General features: G+C 30.7%; 1 protein-coding gene across 4 annotated transcripts in view; it reads right to left on the reverse strand.

Annotated features, from left to right (window-relative positions):
• The window catches only part of LOC139524117 (dixin-like), a 41202-nt gene extending 21613 nt beyond the window's left edge, over positions 1–19589 (reverse strand). For 2 of the 4 annotated variants that reach the window (XM_071318691.1, XM_071318690.1), the window contains exons 1-5: positions 18970–19589; positions 9188–9317; positions 6667–6792; positions 5350–5480; positions 3147–3244 (exon numbers count right to left, since the gene is read on the reverse strand). In XM_071318691.1, the coding sequence (XP_071174792.1) occupies positions 3147–3244; positions 5350–5480; positions 6667–6792; positions 9188–9317; positions 18970–19410 (926 nt within the window). In that variant the 5' untranslated portion in view covers positions 19411–19589. Of the gene's footprint in view, positions 1–3146; positions 3245–5349; positions 5481–6666; positions 6793–9187; positions 9318–13826; positions 14479–18969 lie in introns of those variants that run through there. The other 2 variants (XM_071318693.1, XM_071318692.1) reach the window with 1 other exon arrangement.
• Positions 19590–23293: the final 3704 nt, after the last annotated feature.

Raw genomic sequence — 23293 nt, forward strand, 5'->3', positions numbered from 1 at the left:
ATTCTCGTAGCCTTGTTGTAGGGAGTTAAATTTTCACCTTATAGACAAAGACTACAAATAATTGATGATGTAGAGGCAACAGATATACCACTTCTTATAATGGTAAACAGTATTTATTGCTACACTGCAATGTCAGGAGTATAAGTATTGCAAAAAGACTAAATATCTTTTCAACAGCTGCATGGCTTCTTACCTGAAATAAGTCTTTCCTTGTTCACAAAAATCTTTTGATTAAAAGAGAGGCGAAAGATAATAATTTTAATAAAATTAGGGATATTCAAAACTTTAAAAAACTAAAGACTGAGCAACAAGAACCTCACCCAAAACAGGGGCTGGTCTCAGGTGCTCTGTAAAACAGATTTCAAGTATAAAAAAAAAACTAGAATCTAAAATATTCTGTAAAAAAAAGAGTTGCCAATAATGATATTGAATACTCAGACACAAAAACATTTTGGATCTTGGGTGGTTGTCAGTGTAAATTATGCGAAAAACTGATCAGAATTATTCAAAATTTGACCAAAACTGATGTTTCAACGCAAATAATGCATACTTAAAGAGTCAATACTTCATTATTTTAATATCAGATCTGCGAAAATGAGGTTACTGTGGATATATTATTATTCGTTCGATACCAATTTTCGCAGGTTTTCTTGGTACAGGTGAACCACAAATTTGAATATTCAACGAAATACAAATTCTCTATAAGCTTTGCATACAGAGATTGACAAAACCACGAAATCAAATATCCACGAAAATGCAAGTTTTACCCAATCCACGAAAAATTGATACCCACGAAAATAAATGAATCCACAGTATTTTGTTTTAATAGTTATATCATAACTATTTATATGTGAAATTTGTAGTACTATAATGAGGGCCCTCATGGGGTTTTTGATTATGTGATTACTTGGCCGTTTTTTTAATGATTATTTGATTATTAAGCCAAATATTTCATGATTATTTGATTACCTAGGACTGTATTTTTAGTTTATGATTATTTGATTACTAAAGATAAGCAAATATTTAATGATTATGTGATTATATTGGCAAAAAAATGGTGATTATGTGATTACTAGGACCCCCCCCATGAGGGGCCTCTATAATATGGCTTGATTACAAAAAAAAAACATTGAAATCTGATTGCCAATTCTAAGCCTTCATGAACTTACTCGTAAGAAAACTTGCAACTGGTAGTCTGGTACAATGTATAGAATATAAAAATCTCCAGTTCATTCCAAGTACACATTTCTAGTTAGGAATTTATGACAACTAATTGTCAATTATATATTCTCATAATGAAGGAGTAACTTGGTACATTTTCTGTTTTTATCTTAATAATAGTTATTATCTGTGCATTTAAGTCAAGTTAATAAACATGTAATAATCTTATTTGAATATATTGTAACACATTTATAAAAGAGTCAGTGCCCTGAACATCAGTCCTGTTTACAAAATAAATATCTGCAAAAAAAACACTTAAAGGCATTAATGCGGCCCCATTAATGAATAATTCCTTCGGCTTTTAATTAATTAAAGTTATTACAGTGATTTAGATGCTGCCATTTTTAGGGTCGCCAGTGCAATAAAACTTTTTTTTTTACATTACACTTTAGTTTTACAACTATGCATGATAATTTTTCCATTCATGCATTTTTTTTTTATTTATTCCAATAATATTCAATATTGGGTTCTATTTATTTGTACAAATTTTGATAAATTTGGTTTCAGAGTCAGATTTCCTTTCTTCAGTTTTTTTTTTATAATTACATCACCAACCTGGGTGGGTTTTTTTTTGCCTAAGCAGTAAACTATAAAAATTAAAAAATATTTTCTATAGTTGCCATTTTCTTTTTTTAGAAAACACTAAATAAGAAAAAATACATTACATATAATTTTTCAAATTGTGAATTTTGTGGTAATTCTTACAAATCAATTTAGAAGGCTTATTTTTCTGTTTCATATTTATTCACTATTAAATATTTTTTACAAATGATTTCCAAAAGACTATTTATAAATTTTGACATGACATACCACAAGAAAACATAAAGAATAGCATTATTCATCTTAATATTTGTAAATTTTTGAAATTCTCCTGATTGTATTTGACATTCAGATTACCTTATTAGAAAGTAAATCCTAAGAACTACTGGTACAAATAATAAACAAACAGAGACCTGTTATTTGTTATGATGTATGTTAGATATAGTATTTATGATTTATAGTTAGCCGACATGAAACATCCTGGGGTAGTTTAAACTCATATTATTAAAAGTTTTTATCCGATCAAATTATCTTTTTTATTGTCCGGTGTATTACATTATCACCATTAAGCCTCAGGGCTTTTTCACAAATCAACAACTTTATCAAAAATAAAAATTTTCAACTATTATTTCTATTTTTGGAAATTTATTGAAATTTTTAAGTATTTCTTTCCTCTTTCTCATTTTTTGAAATGTTTATGCTATCCATTAAGAGATTTATTTGTCAATTAATGTGTCAAATTCCGAGTACCTTCAACAATGAACGGGCGGAACAATGCTTACTCCCTCTAATTCAGAATAAAAAGAGTGATTAAGTTTCAGGTAATCCTTTTATCATTGTCACAAGAACTTGTACAAAAACACTTCAATTCTGTATATGACAACTTTAGCCTTAAGGATAAAGACAGAACTTAACATCTTCGACACCTGCTTACTCTTAACTCCATCATTCATAAATACTGTTCTATCGATTAATTCAATCATTTTTTTATGTTTTATTTTTCAGTCAGTTCAATCATGATTTCAAACATATGTAGAGATATTTTTTCAAGAAGTTACTATAAAAAAATATTCTTGGAAACTCCATGATCTACTGTATATCCAAAACTTTGCAATACTGCAGTCGTTGACAAATGGACAAAATTGGGAGAAACAAATGTAAATGCTATCAAAATTCAAGATTTCATTTTTGCGAAAAACCTTGCTATCATGTTGAAAGATTTGCAAAAATTATGACATCGCAAACTTTTTCTGAATAAACAATATGCAAAGAGTGATGAAGTAAAACTAAGTCTGAACTTTATAAATACATAAACAATACAATGTATTTTTACCATTCAACAGTTACCAGTGATATTAACCTGTATGTAAACAAGAGTTACCTACCTTCTATCACTATAATTATAAGATGATCTATTTCTTCTGAAACTATTACCAGCTTTTGCAGCATTCCTTCTCGCTTCTGCCAACGCTGCTGATGCTCCCTGCAAACAAAAACAACAGCGTTGAGGAAAATTGAAAATTAAAAGAATTATATGTTTGTCACCACACTCGCAAATTTTAATCATGCCATTATCATTCTGAAATCTTTGATGCTTTAAAAAAATAAACAGATGTGGTATGAAATATCTGCCATAGTAAAAATGATGTAGATGTAAGCAGCTAAACAACCTTTAACAATGAGCAAAACTTGTAACACATAGTAAGCAATATAAAACCCCGACATGGCAAAATGTGAAACAATTCGAACAAGAAAACCAATGCCCTGATTTTTTCCCAATGATTTTGTAATATCTAAGGACAAATAATGCTTTAATTTGTTAATATGTTCAGTAAAAAAAACCTGTATGAAGCTTGCAAATGAATCTGTTATAAACAGATGCTTCAGATTTGAAGCAAATGTAAATCTTAAAACAATGTGACTTAGGAATACACGCACATCTTGCTATTATCATAATTATTACTGACATAAACTGACAAACATCTTTATCATTTCACTAAAATAAAGTTATACCCTGTCAATAAGTGTTAAACATAGAATCATGATATCACATGAGAAGAGTAAAATATAGAAGTTCTCACATTATTATAAGATTAATTCACATTAAAATGTGTATGGGGTCAACAGGTCAAACATTTTATAATTTGCTATGTTTTAAGTCACTGATTGGTTAATTTTACTTCTCAGACTGTCAACAAATTGATGGAAACTGAATATCATATCAATTACAAAATTCCATCATGACATGTACATTGAGCAGAAATTTATTTGTGACGTAGAATTTTCACATTGAAATATATAAATAAATAATATTCACTTTATTTCAGATTTGAATACTCTTTTTGAGTGTAAAAGTGTTAACTAAAGCACCTTTAGTATAAACAACAAAATGTGTGCCCGTTTAACACTTTTCAACTACCAAAAGAAGCATTCAAAGTTATACATGTGTAATTACAATTTTATTCTGCAAATATGAAATTATGATAGATCAAATTGTGTAACTATTGTTGTTGACAGTTGCATTTTATTGAGAAAATCAAAGTGCTTGTAAGCACTGAAGTGTAAAGATTGCGTTTATTTATCAGTCGGAAGTAAAATTAAATATTGCATTGTTAATAAAGCATTGGTTGTAGTTGATTCAACTATAAACTACAATTCTGGACAATGGGAGATAACTCCAAATTAGGATGACTTTAACAATGACATCATTAATATTTTTAGAACAGCTTTCAGATTTCTGCACCTTGCAAAAGTTATGTAATGTTCTTGACATGTGTAACATAGTTGAAGATCTGAGCAATATATTTACTTTGATAAATTTCTGTAAATGTTCATGGATAGGATGTGTAGAATGTTATGATCAACAAACTATATTTTGTGTATCAAAATAGGAGTGATAAGCCTTGGAAGATTTAGATATCAAGTCAGTGATATAGGGTTTTGGAATGTCACATGATTGTTGTCAGCCAATCAAAATTGTATTATGGATTGGATTGGAAAACACAAGGAATATCACTATTGTCATAGAAATCAATTTAAAATTTGATTTGTGACAAAATAAACATAACATTGTATAACAAAATAATATACTTGACAGGAAGACAGCATAGCATGTATAATTTAATAAACATCAAATAGTGGTTATTAATTTTTTTGAGTCCCATACCCTAAGTGTTATTTTTTTTTATAAAAAAAACATTCCATCAACCTACTTTTGAGTTGATGGGCAGAAATTTATATAGATTAGACTGTTGGTTTTCTTGTTTGAATTGTTTAACATTAGAAATTTTTGGGGCCCTTTATAGATTGCAGTTCGGTGTGAGCCAAGGCTATGTGTTGAAGGCCATACTTTGACCTATAATGATTTACTTCTAAAAACTGTGACTTGGATGGGGAGTTGTCTTATTGTCACTCATACTACATCTTTTTTTATATCTATATAATATATAGATTTTAGAAGATGTGGTATGATATATTAAACTGCACAAACCAAAGAATGGAAAAGAAAATCCAAACAAATGGCATCTCTGACATTCTAAGGCAGACAGAGAATAAGACATGAATGGTAACAACACCACATATCCTTACCTGAGCTATACCAGTAACACTAGATCTCTTACTGTTGGATTGTGTGGAATGTTTGACACTTTGTGGTTTAAAATGGGCAGCTAATGCTAATATCAATCTCATAATAGACTTCAGATTGCCATCCACAATATCTGAAAAACATTTAATGACAAAATTTTTATCACTAGTGTATACATGTATATTATGACATAATTTGGACACTATACTTCTACTACAAGCAGTTTTCTGAATATATATGGTTATTTTACTGTTTCAAGTAACCTTAAGATCATAGCTGTAAAAAAGTAACTACTATCATTACGCAGCTATATTGAATTAACTAATTAATTCAGACCTGACCACTGCTTTAAGAACACAATGAGAACATCATCGATTAAATTTGTTATTTTCAATCTAACATATGGTAGTTAAGGTACCCCAATGAATACTTATCTTCTATTCATTGAATTCTAAACTCAATTTTCTGTATTTAATTGCATAAAATTTGGACAGGACAATTCGAATTTCAATTCTCCTTGTTCAATCACAGGACAATTTCTTATACAATGTGTATACTGTTGCCTCATTTTCTAAAAAAATATTTCTGGCACTTTGATACCTTCTAGTATAAATAACTAAGGTTGTTATTTATTTTTTTACTGGATGGATAAATTTAATAGTTTTCAATTTAGCAACCCAAAGAATATTACGAAGATTATCTTTTATATTTCTGTTATTTTTATTGATCTAATAAACCTTAAAAAACTTTTTCAATTTTATAAAATACCTAATACATTGTACATGTATTGTTATTATAACCTGACAGAACTGTGCATAATTCATCAGGAAATTGTCGAAAGGAAAGTAATTGGCATAAACTGCAGAGTAATCAGGGAAATGAACAAGCTGATATGCAGGATTAATGAACAAGGAAGGGAATAAGAAAATTTTAAAATTGTGGTAAAATGCTACAAACAAATTTTAATTTTTATAATCTTGTCCGATTAACATGATTAATGTAAATTCAGAAATTATTGTATTCATTTATTATTGTGATTTTTGAAGATTAGACAAAAATGCCAGATTAATAATTGAGATTGCATCATTTCAGAAAAATCTGCATACATATATATACCTGAATCGGATATCAGAATGCAGGTACTTGTCAATGCCATACAGTATTACTTATCCAGTCCCATTATTTGCGTTAATTAAAACATCAAAATTATTTCTGTATTTACATTAAATAATAAATTTAGTAGTCACACTTCATGCCCTTTTGTATTTGCTTATTTTTTTTTTCTTTCAAATAACATATTCAGTTTCCTGTTGCATTACCTTTAGGATTAGTATGATGCATCCTGATTCTGTTGGTAGTCATGTAATGTAGAATTCTTTCAATGTTCTCTCTCATTTCACCGTAGGTAGAGGGACAAAGATGGACACCACTCATGTGCTCTCCTCCTAAAACATAATTTACAAAATACATATTGATGATGAACAAGTGAAACTGTGAGCTTTTGCTCACTGATGACACCCCACTCGCCCAGGAAGTTGTTGAGTTATGAATCTGAAAACGCATCACAGGGTATAGCTGTTTTATGTACATTATGTAAACCCTGAAACAAAATTTTAGAAATCCTTTTGATGTAGTTCCTGAGAAAGATGCAACCAAAAATATTAATGGTACAGATGGAGGGACAGACAGACGGACAGACAAGGTAAAACAGTGAGTATATCCCACAGTTTTAAAGCTGCCATATAAATATTGATGTTTTTCAATAATAAACATGTACATGCTTCAGAACATGAATGCAGATTGAGAATGGAGATGGGGAATGTGTCAAAAAAAAAAAAACCCACCAATAGGTCTTCAATTTTAACATGTATATGAAGTTTCCCAAACAACATCAGTCCAGTACTGACATCTTGTGTGAGAAAAAAGTACTATTTACTATTGGCAAATCAAATATCCAGAATGTTCAAATCATTTTGAAGAAATGAAATGTCCCAACCTCCAGACATAAAGTTGGAAAAACAGATGAGTCTTGCATTTATTTTTATAAGACAACTTTGTGCACATTATATTTTGTTCACTAATGCAATGTTGGTGCACTAATCTTATATATATACCTAAGAACTACACAGCCAGCATCATGGATGTTCTAGTACATGCAGTTGTAAAATTCTAATGTCATTAACAGAATAGATGGTCAAAGAATGTTTACATTCTCCAGCTCTGTATTGATTTTTATCTGTATTACAAACTCATGAATCAATATATATAATACACTATATAAGTTTATCAGCAATTGGTACATTTTCTTTTGGATCCTTTGCCTAATATTTCTTGAGATCATGGATATGATGTGATACTCTTAAACTTGTATGAAGCAATGATGTCAAATAGATAACATGTGGGTTGATGTCTACAGATTTGACAATGAATGCATGCAATTAACATTAATAAAACCTAACAACTATCTAAATGCTTTGAAGCAATTAAATAAAATCATCATAGATACCAGGACTAAATTTAGTATATACGCCAGACGTGCATTTCGTCTACAAAAGACTCATCAGTGACGCTCGAATCCAAAAAACTTTAAAAAAAAACAAATAAATTACGAAGTTGAAGAGCATTGAGAACCAAAATTCCTAAAAGTTTTGCCAAATACAGATAAGGTAATCTATGCCTTTTTAAAAGAAGTGTTTTTATCTACTGCCTGTAGTTTCATATTCAATTTAATGTTCACGAAACAATTTGTTAGGACAAATTGCTTATAAAAATATAATCATTTGATAATGGGATTTTAATTTTTTGATTCTTTGATTCGATTTTTTTCAGCTCACCCTATATATGGGGTTCAATAGTTATGTTTGCCTATACTCAGTTTCAACAAAAAATACCATTATTCTATATGTGTAGTCATGTACATGTATGAACACACATGACTTAATCATCTACATGTACATGTACTGTACCTCTAAGAGTCAAAATGTATTTTTTTCAAAAGATATTAAAAATAAAGGTAGACCTATTAAATTTCTTTTCAGCATTTAAGCACAACACTATAGTAAAGCACTATATAATAACAAATTATAGCTTAGAATCTTAAAAAACAACTCATCTATTATATCATGTGTAACTAGATACATGTAATTTGATAAAAGCTTTACATTGTTAACTGTAATTTTCTGTCATTGGAGTATACTGTCACTAAGACACTGACTTTTAAGTTTTCACCTTTTATGATCATTTACTGATCAGATTTACTTTTCAAAGTTGTTTATTTTTCAAAGTAAATTACAAAACCTTCACCTAGTTTTGAAAACCTTATGATTACAATAAATGGTGGTAAATCACTACAACTTTATGTGCTAGTTGCAAAGAACAAAACAATTCAAAATAGTCAATCTCTACTAAATGTACTGTACAGTTTGTATTTCCATTGTGTCATAGATCAAATTTATTTGTTCAGTATATGTTCCCAGTGTGTTAATGTCTTTTGATTGACTTACGCCAATTCAATTGATATTTTATAGTGTGTTTTAAATTGTGATGTTCTAAGTCAGGAATCTGATGTTCAGTTGTTGTCGTTTGCTGATGTGGTTCTTGTTTTTTATATATATATATATATAGATTAGACGGCTGGTTTTAACGTTTTACACTAGTAATTTTTGGGGCCCTTTATAGCTTGCTTGTGTTGGACTTTGACCTACATTTTTTGTACATTTGTATAACGGTTTTTTAACAAGTTGCTACGTTATACTTGGATCGAGAGTTGTCTCATTGGTACTCATAACACATCATCTTATATCTATGTATACATATATAGTAAGTAGAGAAAATGCTTACCAACTATTTCTATGAGCTCTATCATAGCTACTCCGTCTTTCATATCATTGCGTAGATCTTCGATCAGGCGAACACCAGGCTTCTTTTTCAACTGGGAGTTTACCCAAGCAACATATGCTTGTAGTTGTTGCTGAAATTAAAAAAGTTATACATGTATATTTATCTCCTATAAAATATGGCTTGTTCTAAAATCCTCATTAATTAAATTTGCAGAAAAATAAATAACTTGGATATGGCATTCAATTGACATATAATTATTCAATAACAAGCAGTGAATATATACAAAATGTAACCTTTTTTTTGTCTGTATATATATATTCAGTTTTACTTCTTTTTTTAATTAGCTTTGCTTTTAATAATATCATTTACTTGATGTATAATTTACTAAATCGCACAACTTTGACTCTAAAACTGATTAGTAATATATATACATATGGTAACCACAAAAGATGTACTATATATAGATATAAAAATATGTGTTAGGCCTAGGTGTGCCAATGAGACAACTCTCCATCCGAGTTACAATTTGTTAAAAAGTTTTAAAAAAAAGACAAGATTTCATCTGAAGACTATAATTTTATTTATTAATTAATTTAAGTAGAACTTTAGTTGTTGTGTCATTCTGGGATATGTATTATAAGTATGTATGCTTGGAAAAATCTAATGCCATGTTGTTTGCAATAGGGATATTGCTCCTGAGGAAACATGCTTATAAATTGTATATTCATTTATATAGAAACTACATTGTACATCAACATTCCCTGTTTCCATGCTCAATTCTACATTTGCATAAGCTTAACAGGAAATAAGTGCTTTTATTTTATTTTGAAATCTATTTTTTTTGTTACTGATATGTTCCTGTTCATGCTGTTTCAACAGATTTGACAAAATGATTAATTATTAGTGTTTAAAGTTGCAATGATACATTTTGTAAATACAAGCAACTACTAGATCATCATGTTTAATTTAAATGTACTGTATCTTATAAAATTAATAAATTATGAAAAAGCAGTGTGTGTGCATAGACATAAAAGGAATAAATAACCAATAAATGCAGTCATTTCTGGGTTGCCAACTGTTGAAAGGAATCCAATACAATGTAATAGCTATAATTTTTCATTAACTCATCTCAAGTTATTGATTTTTCTAAAATCTACTAAACAATGTGACTTTGATGTACTTCATTACATTAATGAATTGTTCAAACAAACTTCTGGTATGTAATTTATGCTAAGACACACAATCAAAGTGTATATACATGTACATTTACACGTACATAAAAGTTTTCAACTTTGTTTGATATGTTTGACCATGTTTGATAAAAAAAAGTATGAACAATTTAAAAGTTGTGAACATGCCCTAAATGAAATCTATAAATATTGACTTGATTTAATCTAATTATTTCCGATTAAACTACCTTGAAAAATATAACATAAAATCTTTGGTGCCTTTCTTTTGATATTTACTATGTTTAACGAAACATAACAAACACTAATAGGATTTTTGTTAAAGGACTAAAATACTTTTATCCATAACAAAAGAGGATAAACAACTTTATTTTCTAAACAAACATAACAGCCAGATTTACTTTCAAAGCTAATGGCAGGCCAGATTGACCCGTCTTAGGAATGAACACATTGTTCAAATTTTAAGACTCCATTTAAATATCAGAGTATTGTATTATAATATAATGTAGTGTTCTATTCCCAAACCATTAAATAGTCCTTTAGGTTAGGGGGTTATCTCTTCTTGTCTGTCTGAATTCTAAAGTGAAATTACAAAAAAATGATGTCAATCTTGAAAATATACTAATAAAATTAAACTAAGAACACTTTAAATACCTGTGTTTACTCATTTAAAACTCAAACAGGAAAGTGTTATTCAAGTAAAATGCATGTTCAGACACTTGCCGACAATATCACTTAAAGGCATATTGTTAAATTTTTTAATAATATTTTCTAAATCATGTTGAAAATGTAAAATTATCTTCCTATTCATAATGTTTGCAAATGTTCTCACGCTTTTCAGAGATTTTCCCAAGCATCAATTTGTAAGTGAATTAAAAGGGTACCATGCACAATACACTGTATTCAGTGTTATTAATTTTAAAATGACACCGGGATGATAATTAATAATTTTTCAACAATATCTCCAAACAGGTGTAAAATGAGGCAAAAGACCACCTGTGGAGATCAATCTCATTACTTTCTACCATGTCATTTGCAGCATTGTATACATATCATCAGAAATAGGACAATTATTTATCAATTTCACTTCTTGATCAATTCCAAACAATGATCAAACATTTAACCAATACAGCTGCACCTAGTAGATTATTCATTTGACCTGACTAAATGCACTCCTATATAGCATTAACAAATATGGAATTTTACCAAGGAATTAACTTATTCCTTCAATGTACAAAATATATGTCACCCTAATGTGTAAATATTTTCTGTTATTCTCATTTCCCTTGGAGATTTAAAAAAAAAAAGGATGGAACATTTTAGGTACATGTACATGTGTACAATGTATCTAGAAACAACACTTGTTTTCCTGTTTTCCTTATAAACAAGAATGTATCATATGTACAGGGTACATACATGTATGCATGTACAATGACAGTAAATGTACATGTACACGTATAAGGATTAATTTTAACAACTAACAAATAAAAATCAAGATTTTATCCCCAAAGAAGATTTGTAAGATCAGTTTATAGCCAGAATTTCTTTATTTTGGTTACAACTCTAGAAACATTGTGTCTTCAGAATCAGACAGCAAGTCTGATCCCAGTTTTATACAATTAGTTTGTATTGGTTCACTGGAAATATTGTTTTTACAATTATTGAATATACATGTACATGTATCTATATATATATATACAACATCTACAAAAAATGTACATATGTGTACAATGTATTTACATGTATATTAACTGTAAGGGCATATTAACATGTATATCAACTGTAAGAACATATTAACCATGAATTCTGTGGTTTTAATCAATCTATTATTTTTACATATTTTGATAGAAACACTGTAATCATGGTAATACTAAATAGAAGTCACTATCTTTCTATGATGTAGGTCTTCTACAGACTACAGGTTTATAATTGGTGCATGTTTCATTTATCTATCATCGCAACTTTTGGAAATCCAATATTGTGCGAAATTGTTAGCTCCTTTACTACATTGTATAGGGTACACGACAACTCGTACTTTCGGCAAGTCGTACTCAACCAACTCGTACCCTTTTTTTACCAACTCGTAACCATGTTTTATTTGATATTATTTATCAAGTTTATATGCATAGTTATTGTAACTTTCTTTCGTATATCATTATATAGCAAAATACAAATAAAAAAACAACTTTCATTGTTAATAAAATTCAATCATAATTGTTTTAAATAAGCTTATAAAATGCTAATCATTATAATCATTAGTATTCCTTAGAATTGATTGTTTGAAATTGTTTGCACGGCAATTTATTTGATATGCACATTAAAATAATTATGAGTACACAATATGCTAATCAGTGGTCATTAGTGGATAACATACCTACAAAAATAGAATGGATTTGTTAAAAGTAGAATAAACAGAGAAGATCTCGTCTGATTGCTTATGAGACAACACTTCACTAGAGACCAAAATGACACAGAAATGAACAACTATAGGTAATCGTACAGCCTTCAACCATGAGCAAAACCCACCCATACCTCATAGTCAGCTATAATGACCAGTAAAACAATTCAAACGGAAAACGAACTGACTGCCATACTTATATAAAAAAAAAAGAACAAAAAACAAAGTGTTAACACATCAACAAACAACATGTTTATCGCAATAGTCAGTAAAAAATCTCTTCAAATATTCTAAGGATCGAGCACACCTTGACACTTGAGGATTTTTTTTCAGATACAAATCCTATCAGTAGATAAATCAGTAGGTAAACAATAAAATATGAAGCATTATAATGTTAAAAATATTTTCTACTAACACGAAAAAACTAAGACATGTTCAACGCAATGTTCAGTAAAAAATATCCTTTTCATATTCTATGGATCTACCTCAGGGTGCACTGGGATACTTCAGGGAGTTAAAATATCCATATCTACTGATATAAACGTAGAAAACTTATATTATAATGCTAAAAAAATATTGGGTACGACTTAGTAGAAGTACGAGTTGGTAGAAGTACGAGTTGCCGAAAGTACGAGTTGGCTGAGTACGAGTTGCCGAAAGTACGAGTTGACATGTATCCCATTGTATATATATATATATATGATCCTTTTATTTTTAAGAAAATCTCAAAAAGAAAGTAACAACCAGAAATGTTTAAAAGACTGCTATGTTGTTAAAACTTCTCACAGGACATATAGGTATGACCCAAATCAACTATTGCACTATATATGCTCCTTTTGAAAGCATATAACCCAAAGATGAAGCCAGAGTTCTGATTGCTCTAGTTCTTCATTTCTTAGATGCAAACTGAAAGCATTTACAAAATGTATACACTTGTACCAAATAGCAGCATATCTATCAAAATTTACAGATTTTGTTCTGAAATCTTATTGTTAGTTTCATGGCATAAACTAATTTATAAAAATGAAATTTATCATTTACAAAAAGATCTTACTCTCCATTCCATCCATGACTTTGATCCTTCTTCGTCAGGTGACTTTGCAGGGGATGCCATATTTCCTCAGATAGATTTTACTTGTAGTGAAAGGATTGGGTGTCGAAATAGATGATAAAACACCATATTTCATTTCACATTGAGATAGATAATTTTAAGTACACAATATATAATACACAGAAAACAGGAAAAGGTTATGTGTTCCAAGGAAATGCCTTTTCCTGCCACTTCAGCCCAGACAGGTCTACTGTTGTTTACTGCTTACATATAAACAAACTATACAAAATTATAACTGGAAGCATGGAATCTTCATTTTATCACTGACGGGAAAATTAGATAAAAAAGAGTAATTTGATATTCATTCCAGGTTTAAAGGAATGTTCACAATCATATTCAAATCAAATCATCGATCCGTCGGTTATCCGACTCACATTCGAATCAATAGTCTATCTAAAATAAGGTTAAACTTCCAAAATTTACTCCATGTCAATCACAAAAACATATCAAAAGATTATCAAATGCAAACAAATGTTCCTGTTAGTTTTCATTCATTACATGTCACTGAAATACCATATTTTTTGTGTGAATAAAAATGTAAACAAATCATTCGCAACAACCTGTGTCCGAAAGATGGCGCTGTTTTTAATTTAATAATCTCCAAATAGAAAAATATGTACACAAGATATCATACTTAAGGTGACAATCAGAATGTATAGCTTATCATTTACATTTCTTTTAATCGGATTTCAGTAAAACTAGAAAGGTTAATAGTTTCACAAACAATTTAGAGAATATTTTGCAAAGAGTGCTGTCTCGAAAAGATATGATAAATTTCCGCGTTTTTGCTTTCACGCGTCACCTTTAGTCGTAGTTCTATGGGGGATACACTCTGTTTTCTTACTTTATTCTGCATTTCTTATCTTTTTTTCTTTATATTTAGCACCCCATTATTTTATTTTCTTTACTTTTTTACCATTTTTCTATTCATCCCCCCTCTATTCTCTATTTTTTGGATTTTCTCAGTGTTTTGTAAACCCTATCATGACCCTATTTTATTTTATCTTTATTGTTAAACCGAATTCTGAAGAAATTTAACAAGCCATGCATGGGACAATAAAAACCCTGTAACAATAATTATCTTTTCTTGTAGTATGCCATTTTCCCGAGAGAGAGAAAAAAATATCTTCATTTTTAAACTGTAAAAATAGCCGAAGACCCGGCATTATTTTTTTATCAGGAACTGTAGAATAAAATAATACAGATGTGAAGATACAGTGTCAGCAGAAACATGCAATACAAGTCCCTGGTGTAAGTCAAGCAGAGGCACATAATTCAATATTGTATTATGTGTCTCTGGTGTAAGTAAAGCCAGAGGAAGTCCCGGCCGCTAAACTGATATATATACATGTAGTATATGTATGTATACATGGTATACGAATAAACGTTTTTATTTTTTGGTTTTACTTAAAATCACATTTAATAAAACCGAACAAATAAACTGTCAGAAATACTATAATTATAGTAAACTAATACAGAAATTGACATTTTTGAAAACACAGAAAATTATAACATGTATGAAAGGGCAACGCACGTGCAACGTTTAGAGCCAGGGGTTTCAGTGTATGGAGACACATATGAAGGTCTGGATAGAATTTACAGAATAGAGTATATGGTCAAAAGGTGCAGATATTCAAAAATTAAGTTTAGAGAAATATAGCAAAAAAAAAGTATAAAGAAATACAGGCAAAGAATGGAGAATAATGGCATACCCGTAGCCAGGGGGGTTCGGACGAACTTCCCCCTTGAAATCAAATAAGCACTGTTAAAGTCAACATTTTTTTTCAAATTGTGACTGTTAAAGTCGAGTTCATGAGTCCAACGAACCCCCCTTGGAAATTCCTTGGCTACGGGCCTGAATGGGATGCCAGAATTTAAGAAAAATAGAGAACATCTTACATATAAAAAGTAGAGATCAATGAGCAAAATAAATAAAGAAGAGAAACAAACAGTCTTATAAATAAAGATTAAAGAAATAGGAGACCCACATATATATGCCCATAAGTAATAATATAACAAAATTCGATATTCGCCAAGTAATTGCTTTACGCGGCTTAATGCTTTTGATTTAAATAAACGATCTAAAAAACGAAAAATAATAACGAGAAATCTGACGGTGTTGAAGAGCAGGGGAAGCAACCCAAATTAAAATGTGAAAACAACTTGTAATAAATCGTTTAGGTTACAAGAGTCCTTAAAATCTTTAGGTTATCTACAAGTATCCCATTTAAATGAATAACCAAAAGAAAATTCAAGTAAATTCGGTCATAAAATGTTTACAACCTAAGATATTAGTAAACATAGCAGAACTTGAAACATTTTAAGAATTTCAAGCATCTAGCAATATCTATTTTGACGAAATGTGTTCTGTAAAAGACAAAAAGATAAATGTCCATGTTCTATACAAAAATACACCGGAACACGATATAAATTCCAATAAAAACTGAAAAATCACCACTGAGTTTTATTTGAGATTGGAGGGTGAAATCGGGTTACCAATAGTAAGGCTACGTGACAAGTTTGTTCCACTCCATCATGTTACGCTTTTCAAATCCGTTGTTAAGGATGTTTGAGAAAACGACACCAAACATAGTACTAAAGATGTAAAAGGGTAAATACGAATTATTTACTCAAGGATTTTCATAGTAAGTGTTATTATACATGCAAATCCTTGCAGCAGTGCTTTACCAAAGACCCATTTGAATTTTTCTGTCTTTAAAATTATGAATGGAAATGGGGATTGCGTTGAAGAGACATTCGTAACATCAACCTGACCAAAAATCAGAAAACAGCCCAATGCCACCAATGGGGGGGGGTCCATAGGCGGATCCAGGAGGGGGTCTTGGGGGCCCGGGCCCCCCTTTCGTGGGAAAAATTTGGTTGATTTTATAGGGAATCACTGAAGCATGACTGGAGTAGGACCCCCCTTAGGTCAATCAGAGCCCCCCCCCCCTAATGACAAGTTCTGGATCCGCCACTGGCCGGTCTAATTAAAATATAGAACTCCGGGATTAGATTGCTAATGGGTCTTCAACACAGGTATGTCCGTAGGATGCAACAGATGTATAAAGTGTTATTCTTATTTAGTAATTGAAAGGGGAACTTATTAAAATCACCGATCCTCTTTCTTTACAACCAACTGAAATATTTTATCACTAACTGTCTCCCAACAACGTCCTTGTAGTAAATCAATTTGAGACGAGGAGGGAAACTAGCGTTGTTTTAAGCGTTATTAGGTGTTATAATACTTCAGGTTTAAGTGCCAGTCAGTTGTATACCTTTAGTGTATATATTTTGTACCATGTATACTGCGTAATTCGTTATAAACAAACAAAATATTAAAAATCTGGAAGACAATAGCGGAATTTGTTTTGTGTTGTAGACATGGTAGATATATTTTATAAATTTCCATGGGAAATGTGGAAATGATTTTTTTTTTTTTTTATCTCTTAATCATATTCAATATCCGGTAAACTGAGTTTGTATTTTTTATCTTAAAAATGCATTAATTTGACTTAACAATTTTTCACCTGTATCAGTGAACACCTGTCGAGATCAGGTGGTCAAACCGGATCTTGATGTCTCCACTATGTTCCCTAGACAATGTTAGGACATCTTAATTGTGAGAATAACAAATCTTTAACTGATAATTATAGATAATTAAATAAATGGAGTTTTTATGTTGTCCACAGATAGTGTGTACATGAACCCGAACTTAATGTACATATAATGGACGTGTTTGGTAAAACGGCCAGGGGTACTGAATAGGGGTAGTTTCAGTGACGTATCGTAATAGTTGTACAAACTGTTCTTTAAATATTTTAATAATATTTTTTTAAATATAGTCAGTTTTTTTCCATATTATATATATGTCCTTAGATTATGTATATAGCAGTTTCGTATTAGTCTAGTTGGCTATGTATCTCATGACATTGCGACACTCTCGAGCTCCCTGGTTTTTATTTTGCTGGTGTGTTTTGATAAAAACGATCATGAAGATACAATGGCATTTCTATGATATGTAATTCACTAAAGGAAATTTTCCAAAAGTTAAAGATTAGAATACCGTTTTCCCTTGAAATTCACATTGAACTATTCTTTACTAAAACGCAATGTATTTAAACAATTCTATTGATTAACACCTTGTTTTATTCTGACGCCAAAAAAAAAAGATAATTAAATACATTTGTATAACTATGTGCAGCTATTCGTGAAAACAAAATGTATTTTGAAAATTTAAGAAGTCGTTAAGAAACAATTTTTAGCTTTCAAAACAACACAATAATTGTTAAATATCGTTTATATTAAGGAATGGTTATAATCGCTGACATGAAACAGTGAAATGAACCGTAGCCTTATAATGTATAACTATCAAAGGCTTTCTTTATCTTTACAACTATTAAAGAATGTATCAATTATTTAAAACAGCCTCAGACGCAAGGGTCAGACCATAAGAGAGTCATAAGACATATAACCTGAAATCAGATCGATTCTTTCATTTATTATTTATTTTTCATTATATTTAATTTCTAAGTCAACCTGAACAAATTGTTTTTACTTTATTCCGTTAAGGAATTTGTATTGAACAATTAAACTTTCGACACGAACAAATAAAGGATTTAATTTAATACAGATTTTTGTATTACAATAACTTGCATGAGTAGATATTAAATATTTAATGTTTTAATTGTGTAAGCATACATGATCAATGATTAATACAATTATAAAACATTTGTCATATTTAAATGCCAATATAGTAAGTTGCACTAGGCAATTGGATTAAAACGTTACTAATTCCAAAAAATTATAAAAATTATACAAGACATGCAAGATATAAACTTTGCATGGCCAACGTAATAACGTATATGAGTCATACAATTTCATCCGAACTCTCTCTCTCTCTCTCTCTCTCTCTCTCTCTCTCTTACGAAAAAAAATGGATCCGGAACTATAAATATACATTTGGTCCAAGGATGTGAATATTATTACAGAAAAGTCCTTGAATGGTCACAGAAAAAAGGAATAAAACCAAAATAAAATACGGATTTTTTTTAGATATACATCTGTTAATTTTTAATTTACCCACCTTTTTCTGTACAACAGATTTGCCAGAGTCAGATGTTGTATTCCCACTCTGTAAACTCTCTAGTGTTGAACTAGAGGAATCCGAATCTTGTTCTTTTGCTGAAGATGTGGCCAGTGGTGACGGTGTAGACCCGCGAGAACGTAGATAACTTTGTGTTACAGATTTTACATCACTGTATATCGCTGGTTTTAATATCTTTAATTCTATTCCTTGTTTTACTCTCGGTGAAAATTTAGATTCTGGATTAATTGCAGAAATCTTATCTCCATCACTGAATTTCGATCCGGCAACAATTTTGTTATAATGATGATTATTATTTAAAATTCCATTACCTTTAAACATATTAACACCATTTCGTAAATCCACAGTATTATTTTGAGAATTTTCACATTTTCCTGTGATTTTTTTAGTTGAATTCCTAGATGAATTTAAATCCATCATTATAACAATTCCTTCATCTTGAACTGACCACGACTTATAAACTAATGAAATTGATAAGCCTCGATAATTTGTGGCATGTAGCGTTTGATATACGACACTAGCTATGGGTCAATGTAGTGATTATAAGGAGATGATCCCTGATAATTTGTGCAGGACGGCACAATGGAAAATGTTTCAACGAGCGTCGTGGGTCGGAAATCAACTGTGTAAGAGTAAATAAAGCGATAGTATCAATAAACTGGGGATCGCCACAGGAGATTTACTAATTATTTATACATGTTCTGTTGTGAAAGCAGGTTAACGTGTCAACAATAAATATCAATATTTTATTGGGGTATTCGTAGTACCATTTACAATAGGTAAAATAACCTTTGGGGTAGCAAAGGAGGGACTAAAGTGGTTCAAAGTGTTTGTTACTATTGTGGGATCAACCAGGTATATAAGCTTCTTATTGTCAAATAATAACAAAGAATTTGTTCAGGTAAAAAAAGATTGATTTCAACGAAAGACTCTCTAATGAAGGCCAAACATTTAGAACTACAATAAAAGACAAAAAAATAACAATGAAACTTCGTGTCTGATCATAATTTTTTTCTTTCTTTTGTCAATATTTACTCATTTTGACGGTATGTCATTCAAAACAAAAGATTGTTATATAGATTATAGAACAAGAGATATTTTTAATATCTTTAAACGAATAGGAAGGTGTTCCATACAACCTGCTGATATAACTGATGCATGATCAACAATTGTCATGAGTGACATGATGTTGAAAGGGATTTTTCAATCAAACAAGACACCGTAAATGATCGAAAATAATAATCAAAACCATATTAATTGAAAATAAACCAAAAAATAACGTGTTTGGGTGTTTTGTTATTAAACTACATACTAGTATTAAAAATTGTCACATGGTGTATTCATGTTATAAACCACACACCAACCCCCGCCACCCAACTTAAAATGGTACGTTAAGTTTATAAGTGTGCTGTTCATCTTTTTATGTTCTATAAATTCTGAACTTTAGTAATATAAATTTCAACGTAGGAATAACGTATACCGTTTGACACCAAAGAGATTTGTTCAATTTTCCGAGTGAGAACTTTCCATTTCTTTGTAGCAACATTCGAGCAAAGACTATACATATGCATTGGCGGATCCAAAACTTTTCATAAAGGGGGAGGGCGCTGACTGACCTTAGGATAGGGTTGGCGAAGAGGAACCTTAAGGGATCCTGCACTTGAAATCAACTATAAGTAACTATAAGTATGTCGGGGGCAATAATTCACTGAAAAACACATCAACAGATTTTTTTTAAATTATAGATCTTGTCGTGCTGATCATTTTTGCATATTTATACACTTACAACCTGGCTCCTAAAGTTTTGAGACAATTGAAATGAAATGCCAAAAAATAAAAATCAACATTCTAGGGGCAATAACTCCTAGATAGACAGATTGTTTTAAAAGTTGAATTAAAATTAGATCTTCACATGCTGATAACTTTTCAGGTTACTCAAATCTTGAATATGAAAGTTGTTTCAAATTCTTCAATGTGCTCGAGCATTTGATTTTACTAATTGATAAGGGAATTTTTGTTAACAAATTTCCTTGGAGTTCGGTATTTTTATTATAAGTCTAACATCTTATTTTTTATGCTGATCCAGGTTTTTTCACGTACAATTGCTCAAACACAGGCTGACAAATATTACTCCATTTTTCAGGGAAGAGACATTTTGTAGTGCTGAACCTTTTGCAATGTACACTTTAAAAAGAATAGCTCAGTGTACTTAACAGCCACCAACAGCTAGCTAAAAAAAATCAATGTCCAGACGGAATTACTTCAAAAAAAAGAATATGTTTTCCAAATATTTCTGGTAGAATTTTTACTTTTCATGCTTATCATGTTTGCAATTTACACATGTAACCTTTCTAGCTCCTTTAGTTTTTGGGGTCATAATTGCACGAAATGCATTAAAAACCCTAATGGTTCTTACTTGTTATCAATATGAGACACTATCTGAAAATGTCTAATTTTTGGTATAGTAAAAACCAAAAAGAAAAGTCTTTTGAACCGGTGTTTTAATAGCTCAAATGAAAGAACACACATAGAGGATCTAGGAACTAATGTCTGTAATTCAAACAATTGTTAAATGTGGTAATAATTACAATTTTAAAAAGGGAACAAATAAATTCAAGTTCTTTCCTGTTACCAAAGTGAAACAATTCAAAAAGTTTCTAAAGTTTAATCATGTTTAACCCGGCCGCATTTTTGCGCCTGTCCCAAGTCAGGAGCCTCTGGCCTTTGTTAGTCTTGTATTATTTTAATTTTAGTTTCTTGTGTACAATTTGGAAATTAGTATGGCGTTCATTATCACTGAACTAGTATATATTTGTTTAGGGGCCAGTTGAAGGACGCCTCCAGGTGCGGGAATTTCTCGCTACATTGAAGACCTGTTGGTGACCTTCTGCTGTTGTTTTTTCTATGGTCGGGTTGTTGTCTCTTTGGCACATTCCCCATTTCCATTCTCAATTTTATTTATACGTTATGAAAATAGGTTCAATGCAGTACAGATGGACATCAATCGTGATCAAAGGAAGATAACTCCAACTCAAATTTATAAGTTGCCTACCTATAAATAATTTTAAATTCCCAAAGCAATCTTAACCGTTCAGTGCTCAACAATAGCAAGGAAATGTCAAAATCGTTAAATTTATTATTTCAGAAGCAATACCCCAAAAACAGTAGTCCTTTTCACAAAAAATCTAGTGTAAAATTAATCTTACGATAAAAATGTTTAGTTGATTTCGAGGTTGAATTGTTAAGGCATATTTTAAACTTGCGATACATTTTACACTTTTTTAAGATTTTTTGTGAAAAGGGCTGCATGTGGATAGATTTCTTTAAAAGTTACAGTGACGATAGAAGTTATTCTGATCATTTCTATTCTATCGGTTTTTCAACAACAGCTACAGTTTAAGAGATATAGCATGAGAGGAGAAGATTTTGAATTTAAAGGAAAGTTGACAATATAGGCGACGTACGAATATTGACGGACGTACAAAGGCGATGTACGGTCGATGGACAGTGGACGTACAATAATAAATTAGAAAAAAAACCATAAGCTTCAGTGTGCAATTCCAAAATATAAGTATCGACATTACCGTAAAATGTGGATGTGCTGTCCTGTTTGTTAATAGTACAGCCACACGACCCATTCAAAGATCTGCACGTCAAAAAATGTAAAAAAAAAAAAAAAAGGAACAACAGGGAATCGAGAACCATAGGCGGATCAAGGGGTCCCCCTTTCGTGGGAAAAAATTGGTTGATTATATAGGGAATCACTGAAGCATGACTGGAGTGGGCACCCCTTTAGGTCAGTCAGCGCCCCCCCCCCCCCCCCCCCCATTAGGAAAAGTTCTGGATCCGCCACTAAGAACCCATTTGAAACTCGACTGGCTAAGAGGGTGCCAGTATATATACTGTTCCCAGATTGTATTTTTCGTGTGTATGATTATTCTGAATTACACGGACAAACAGAAATATGCATCTGTACAATTAATTCGTTGTCCTTCATTCTTTCGGGAACTCTTTTTTATTATATCGAATCAAAATCTTCCAGGGAAAAAAAACTTACAGGTGCTCTGTAAAATACCCATTTAAATCTCGCGCCATTTTTCACTGATACATTTTGGCGGGTAGTGTTCTTGAATAAAATTCTTATAATGAGAAGCTATTAATTTGCAGTAGAAAATCCAACATTTTGATTGCGACTATGAAGACTTATTTTTACACTGATTCACGCAAAATATAAAAATAATAACGAGAAACGATAATTTTCAAGTTTGTTTTGGTTTGAAAAGTCGGTCATACAGCGCCACCT

This window comes from Mytilus edulis, chromosome 5 (genome assembly GCF_963676685.1).
Source record: "Mytilus edulis chromosome 5, xbMytEdul2.2, whole genome shotgun sequence".
Taxonomy (NCBI): domain Eukaryota; kingdom Metazoa; phylum Mollusca; class Bivalvia; order Mytilida; family Mytilidae; genus Mytilus; species Mytilus edulis.